Source organism: Thamnophis sirtalis, unplaced genomic scaffold, assembly GCF_051295495.1.
Source record: "Thamnophis sirtalis isolate CommonGarterSnake01/CBP01778 unplaced genomic scaffold, rThaSir2_p1.2 scaffold_4, whole genome shotgun sequence".
Classification (NCBI taxonomy): domain Eukaryota; kingdom Metazoa; phylum Chordata; class Lepidosauria; order Squamata; family Natricidae; genus Thamnophis; species Thamnophis sirtalis.
Genome location: NW_028261384.1, coordinates 119,075,531 through 119,083,290, shown reverse-complemented (window position 1 = coordinate 119,083,290; position 7,760 = coordinate 119,075,531). Strand labels below are relative to the sequence as shown.

General features: G+C 39.1%; 1 protein-coding gene across 1 annotated transcript in view; it reads left to right on the top strand.

Moving 5' to 3' along the window:
* The first annotated feature begins 1,177 nt into the window (after positions 1-1,177).
* The window catches only part of SACK1E (scaffolding CK1 anchoring protein E), a 28,435-nt gene continuing 21,852 nt past the window's right edge, over positions 1,178-7,760 (top strand). Inside the window, exons 1-3 of the mRNA XM_087713911.1 lie at positions 1,178-2,621; positions 3,903-4,070; positions 5,946-6,070. Of these exons, the coding sequence (XP_087570037.1) occupies positions 2,163-2,621; positions 3,903-4,070; positions 5,946-6,070 (752 nt within the window). The 5' untranslated portion in view covers positions 1,178-2,162. The remainder of the gene's footprint in view (positions 2,622-3,902; positions 4,071-5,945; positions 6,071-7,760) is intronic.

Sequence of the window (7,760 nt, the reverse complement as noted above, 5' to 3'; positions counted from 1 at the left end):
TGTTACAGGTGTGAACCCTAACCCCTTGTTGCTAATCAGTTAAAAGAAGGAAAGATTGTGGAATGTGGATTAACCTGTCAAAACAAATATATAACAAATTCCCATAATCTGAAATTAGAACATTGTTTGCTGGCTGATTGAAAAGCGGGATTTTCATGTCTGTCATTCACTGGCCTTCTCTGAAGTTTTTCTCCATGTGGCTTTTATTGGCTGGAAACTGAGAATTTCTGAGTTTCACATGACTCAAGAAAGCAAGTTTGATTTAGCTAAGAACTGAACATTGTTTATTTGCTTCAGGAAAGAAAACACAATAGATCCAGATATATTTCTCAATTGTTCATTCAACCACATAGTATAACAAATATCCCAGCAATTAATGAGTGTAAATTATTTTATTTTTTGGTTGGTTGCAGGTAATTTCTGACTCTTTGCTAGCCCCATAGAAGATGCTTTTACAGAATCAATATTTGGGTCCAGAAAAAAATGTGTTTGTTTTTTAAATGTTTTTTATGTACTTTCATGAATGTAAATGAGCCGCTATTTATTGCAAGCGTGGAAACATCTGAAAAGAGAAAACAGGGACTTTTTCTCAGGATAACCTATTAGGAGGAATGTTTGGACTTTATGGAGATATATGAAAGGGTTTTTTTTTTACATATGCACAAACACAGGCTGTTTTCAGATATTGTGAAGTGGATGGAATAGAAAATCTGGTTAAAAAATAGATAAATGTTCTCATGATGTCCATGTATGTCTAAGCAAAGCAAGATATTCTGATGGTCTGTTGTAGAATTCCATTGTGAAAACCTAAAGAATTTCTGCTCTCAGGTATCCTTCTCTTGACTCTATTTTCTTATTTCCAAATTCTACGTTTTCTTATTTGCATGTTGTTCCTTTCAATCTAGGCCTCTGCTCCACGTGCCGGCCTCTTTCATTTTCTCTGTCTCTGCTCATCCAGAATCCAAACATCCTTCTTTCTATACATAGCTCAACCAGCATTTTAAGTGGTGAAAATTCAATTTTTTTTTAATATCGGTTCTGTGGGCGTGGCTTGGAGGGTGTGGCAGGGGAAGGATATTGCAAAATCCCCATTCCCTCCCCACTCGGGGGCCAGCCGGAGGTGGTATTTGCCAGTTCCCCAAAGTACTCAAAATTTCCCCTACCGGTTCTCCAGAACCTGCTGCATTTCACCCCTGAGTTCTTTTAATATCATCATCTCATACAAAGAGGTGAAGTGTCTAGAAGGAGATCAGTAACTTGAGGTTTGTGTAGCCAAATCCAGGGTTTAAACGAATTCCTGTATCACAGCCATCAACAAGAAGGAAGTGAAGTTGCAAAAAAGGGATTATAGGCAGAATTCTGTGGGTTTCCACAGAATTGTTTAGAAAGTGCCACAGCTAAATTAACATATAAGAAGATATTGTGGTTTTGTCTTTCTCTTCTCCTAATATTTGTCTTTATTACAGTATTTATTTCATGTTTTAGAGCGCTTGCTTCCACCATATTAGGCAATGATTGTTAGAAACACACCCTGATACCTTTATAGATTAGATTAAAACATATTAGGTCACTATTAAAAGAAGGGTTTAAGTTGTTAATTCTCTCTACTCTGGTACTGGAACTGAGATTTGAGATTAAAAGAGTACATTGTTTGATCCTGATGGGATAAAATAGGCTCTAAGGTCCCCTACCATCTACAATTTCTTTTTTCCTATTTTGTTCCTTCTACTTTAGTTTTTCACCAAACAAAGGCTGTTAAGATGGTGGGGAAACAGCCATTACTAATGCTTTTTGATTAGTCCTTACCAGCCTAGTCTGTATCCTTCTTTTCTTCCTGTCAGATGGCCAACTAAAATCCTTTGAATCAAGGTGGAGGATTAAAGGATAGAGCTATAATATAATCAAGGATGTTGTTACTACTGTAAAGGAATATTAACAGGCACTTGGGGAACCAGTTTCCCTCGGGAGTTTAGAAAAATATTGGAAACAAGGAGTTACATTAAAGGAAACGTTTACGTTAATTTTCTAAGATTTGAAGGCTGGACCAGAAAGAGTTACTCCTGTCCAGCATCACAAACGCTGGCAGAAAGGACTGGGACTTGCTAAAATAGCCGGGGTATCCTATAGACACTTTAGACTTGCTTGTTCTGTTGTCAAAGGCCATGGCTGGATCCCAGATCCGCTGCCTGGAGAGCGAAGAGCCATACATTAAAGTAACTGAATCAAATCCTGAATTTTATTATTGTGAACGTCAGCGGTTGGCCCTTGAAGCTCTACTTGCCAATGGTGAGGAAGCCTTCAATCAGTGCCTCTCCCGTGAAAAGCTGCGCCCCTTTCTGTCGGAGGGTGAACTGCAGGAATTAAAGGCTGCAGCAACAGCAGAAGAATTACAGGCTCCTCCTTCAGGCGGAGCAGGGACTTACAGCTTTGGAGCGAAGGGATCTAGTCTCAGCTACTGGCCTCAGCGTTCAGATGATCCACCCCCAGAACTGGAGCTAGGGTGGCCAGAAAATGGGGTTTGGAGAGGAATTACCCGAGCGGAGGTCTATACCCACCCACCAGGAGAAGGAGCGCCACATATTAAGGAATTGGTACGCAGCTGTATCCAACAAGCCCACAAGGTATGAAGGAAAGGTAGCATTGGGCATTTTCCACCTTGAGATGGAAAAAAAAGTGAGAAAAATGTGGAGAGTTTTAGCAAAGCTATTCTGCAGAAAATGGCATATTCCCAAAGCAGACATTTTCATATTATTGTCACACACACAAAAATCTTTATCAAATTATCTTCCTTTCCAAAAAGGCAATGCATTATCAATTTCCATGTGCATTGTAAGCCAGCATATCAGTAAAATAATAGTTTAGAAGCATAAATATGTTTTTGTTTGAAGATACTCTGGTACATCATGTTTGATAGTACACCATGGTAGTACATCACGCCTGCCAATTCCACTTTGGAAAAGCATAAATACTAGTGTGTTTTAATGTACTGGTCTGATAAGTGAGGTGACTTCCGATTCATTAAAATTACATTTAATACATTAGTCTAGCTAGCAAAAGATATAACCATAATATCCTTGAGTTATGACTGTAATTTGAGCCTGCCTATAATAGTTGTCACCTTATCCAGGAAAGTCAATTATAAAAATATCTATGGAGATTCTCAGTCATCCAAGTCATGGCTATCCCAAATGTGCTTTTTCAAAAAGCAACTGGATTTTCTTGTTTTTCCTGGAAGATGTTTCGCTTCTCATCCAAGAAGCTTCTTCCATTCCGAAGCTTCTTGGATGAGAAGCGAAACACCTTCCAGGAAAAACAAAGAAAGTCCAATTGCCTTTTGAAAAAGCACTTTTGGGTCAATTAGAATATTCTCTTAGATTCAAACCAGCCAAAACCCAAAGATGTCTGAGCCCCTCACCACCATCCAGACCTTCCGCACAGCCCTCAAGACCTGGCTATTCCGTCAGGCCTGGGGATAAAGATTCTAATCCGTCCCCACCCGAATGATGAATGAATGTTGTGTTCTATTTTTACTTATGTACTGTCTCATGTCTTGTCTTGTATTCCCCTCCCATAAATTGTAAGCCGCCCTGAGTCCCCTCAGGGAAAAGGGCGGCCTATAAATAATAAACAAAATAAAATAAAAATAAAAATAAAATCAAGTAAAGTATGTGCACCATGGGTGTTGGCAAAGAGGACGTATCAAAACAAATCAAGATGTTTGAATCAAAAATATTGACTTTTTAAAAACCTCCTCTATCAATATCCTGATGTGCACACTCTTGATTCATATAATTCTGCACTCTGGATTTGGCACACTTTACTATTATTTTAAGGAGATTTAATTTGGAATGCAAGGTTGCAAACTTTTTGCTGATCTCACAAGCAAACTGTTTCTTTTCTAGGTGATTGCTATAGTCATGGACATTTTCACAGATCCTGATATTCTCTTAGATCTGTACGATGCAGCAATCAGGCGGAGGGTACCTGTTTATCTTGTGCTCAACCAGCAGCATCTTCGCTCCTTCCTCTCCATGGCTGAGAAAACTTGCCTTAATGTCCGTCACACAGAGGTGAATAGGGGAATGCTTCCGTTTCCAAGCAGCACACACTGGAGAGCAGAATCTTAGCATGGAATGAGTTCAATTAATTATCATATGGTTTGCTTTTAAATGCCCTCTCCCCCAATACACATGCATTAATGTTGGCATTAACTGAATGTAGGACCAAGAGTTTGTCAATGGGAGTCTTTAGAACTAGTTTTATTCAGCAAATAGTTTGAAACATTGAGGGTTCTCTGGTCAAAATAGGTAGAGGGATTGAGAATGGGATTTATATCATCTTCATCAAAATCATAGCTGTAACTTCCTTTAATTTTAAATGCAAAGTGCTTCTCTTCTCATTGGATTTGCAAAGCTTATTAATTGTATTTGTTTAATGTTGGTTAGATAATATATCATGCAGGGGTTAAAAATCTCCAAAATATTGGGTGAGACTCTGATTCCAAATTCTGACTTGGCTACAAAATTGACTAGATATTCTTTGTGAAATCTACTTTATCAAGTTATAGTGCTAATAAAACGTATCACAGCTAGATTGTTAAATCTGCCCACACAATGAGATCTAGTATGAAGGGCTTACTAGGGGTTTCACATTAGAAAGAATGATATATTTTGTTTTACTAGTCATAAGCCAGAGTCCTTGAGAATGGAGTGGCATATGAGCCATATAAATAAAGTCAGGAGTACCTTGAAAAAAAGGTGGACAGCAAATAGAATAAAATAAATATGATTAGCATATTTTAATTGTACGTATGCAGTGCAAGCCATTGTGGTACCTTCTTGTATTTCAGCCAATAGAAAGTATAGTTGATTTCTTTTAAAGGTAACATTTTTTAAGGCAAAACAATTCAAGATTATTGAATTAAAATGCTCCCCTTTTGGGTATGTGAGTCAATATTTTTCAATGGTGGCATTGAACTAATTTGATATCCCTTGAAATGTGGCTTGGGGTACGGGAAAAAAGTCTGCAAAATCTTTAATTGTGGCCTTTGTACAGGTCTTTGACACTGAATCGATCAGTTGGAGCAGCTTTTCAAAAGATGCTGTTTTCTAGATGAGCAGGGTTGGTCAGTGATGTTTCTTGTAGATCAATGTTTGTAGGTCATTGGTTAGAAATCTTATCAATGGACTTGCTGGTGTTGGAAGAAATGTCCATCCGGGTTCAATTCCAAGTGGGAAGAGATATATTGGAAACATGGAGACTGCTTGGAAAGATGGTTTAACAGTGGACAGGACCACATGGTTTGAGATCCTGGGCAAAGAAAAAGCACATGGGTGGGAGAGAGAGAGAGAGAGATGTATGCCCTGTCTTGGGCTACGCTTTAGAGCTTCCTCTTCCTGTGTAAGAAATGTATTCTGATTGGTTGTCAGACTCCCATGGGGCCATGCTTGAAGAGTCCCAAGCTTGGTTGAATCTTGCTGGGTGATGTAATCTCCCCAGGTGCCATGTGGTGAATTCTGTTGCTAGATGGGTGGAGGGCTAATCCTACCTTTGTTGGATCTTGGGTGAGGGCATTTGCTTATGAATAGATCTAGCTTTCTCCTTATTGCTTAAGTGCTGACATCTGCTGTGGGCTATTGAGGAGGGTGGGAGCTATTAAGAGTGAGTCTGCTTCCTGCCTAAAAAACATGTTTCTCCATTTCTCATCCAGGGAAATATAATATTCTCCCTTTTTAATATTTCACAGAATATTTCATTCTTCTAGGAGAGGGGTGGGTGCTAACTTCCTACACTGGTTTTTCAATCCTGGAGGTCCCTATATCTGGAAATTAGCATGGTTAAACAAATACTGTTCTGGACAAATAGGAGTAACTGATTATCTAAATGCAGTGTATACATTATACTGATTTATATATAGGCTTTTTTGCTACTGTACTCTTGCATAGAACCTGCGAGTCAGAACTCTTCATGGCTGTTCATTCCAAAGCAGAAGCCAGAAACAGATCACAGGAACCCTGAAGGAGAAATTTCTGCTGGTTGATGGAGAAATTGCAATCACCGGCAGCTATAGGTAAGAGCTCTTCCTTGCTTTTCTGTGCTATAAATGAAGTTGATGTGGATCCTGGATCCAGAAAGTGGCGAAATCATGAATACTTTATAGCTGCAAGGTCTGCAAACTGCCTCTCTGGGGATGTCAGCTTTTGATCAAGAGCAGTCCTGTGCCCTTAAGAGTATTTGAAATCAGCAAGTGAAGCTTTTCTCTGCATGAATCCGATCACTCATTAAACTCTGCGTAATATTCTCCTCTCTTGGGAAGGTATGTGACTCTCAATTAACAGGCAGCAGCTTAATTTGGTAACTTTCCAAAGTTTCTCAAAAACCAAAGTAAGTTTACTGCTTCATCGCAAAGCAAATTGTAGGGAATTAATTACAAGACACTAGAATTGCAAATGGAGATATTTACAGCTCGAAACAGAGGCTGGTTGTAGGAATTGATGGGGAATGATGCGTGATAGAAAGAAATGATAATTCTTAATGAAGATGGTTATGGCCATGAAACCAAAGGGAAACTTGATGCTCTTCGTGGTACAAAAGGATAAACTATGATGTAATGGAAAATAACACAAGACACTTGGGGCACAACACATATTGTTAGTCAAAGACATGGCTAACCACCCTCTTCAATCTTCATCACTTCTGCTCAGCCTTTGGTTATGGTCTCCTCATCGTAACTCCTAGGATCAACCCAGTGAAGGGACTGTCCAGATGGCACTGTGTTTGGGGATAGATAATGTCAGAACGATGCACCAAGGTTTATTAGAATAGATTTCTGGAGTTATGGGAGTTAGAATTCAGCCACATCTGAAGGTGCAGAGAGATTCATCCGCCTTCTCTAAAAGTATTGGCTCAAAAGAAAGGACACCAGTTTTCCATTCTCAGTGGAAACATAGATAATTGGATTTGTATACATTCCCCATGTATAGATATGCTTATATAACTTTCTGCATGTTATTTCTTCCCACTATGACTTTGAGATGTTAAGTTTTTGGAGACAGGGAGATAGCACTGAGAGCACCATAGAAATATTTTGATACACTCAGTGTCCATGAATGGGCTAGAAATCACATAAAGAAATAGACCAGCCAGATGCCAATCTTAGCATGTTTTTCTCTACTCCCTACATCATCAGAAAAGTATTCTAGCCTAAGTAGCATTACCCAATGGCTGAGCTCCATCCTGCTTCAGGAACGAGATGAGCAAGTATAGCTCTCCTTATCTTTTTAAGGCAAGGCAAATTCAGCCAGCATCAGATAGATATTAATGGACAGGTCCTTTTGCAGAAGTCAGGTGTTCATTTTTTCCTACAGGCCAAGCCAAAAATTCATATAAAGCAATGCCCTGTGACTAGAGGAAGTGTGCCCACTGTAGCTACAAATGGCCAATAGTAGATCCCAGCTCCAACTGTGTCAGCCACCGCATCATTGATAAAATATCCTAAATTGTTTCCATGGTAAAAATTAAGGAGAGGAAAACTTTTATTTTGAAACCGGAAGAACTGAGATGACTTTTAGGTCTCTTAGCTGAGTTCTGGGGAAAAGACCAGGGCAATATCAGTGTATCTTTGTACCATGATTAGGGACTGCTCAATGACGTTGCAAGGGGTTGTGGAACATCAAGATATGTAATCAAGTATTAGTTATGGAGGGAAATTAATAAACACTATAAATGCTAAACAGCTCTAGGATACTTGAATGAAGGTT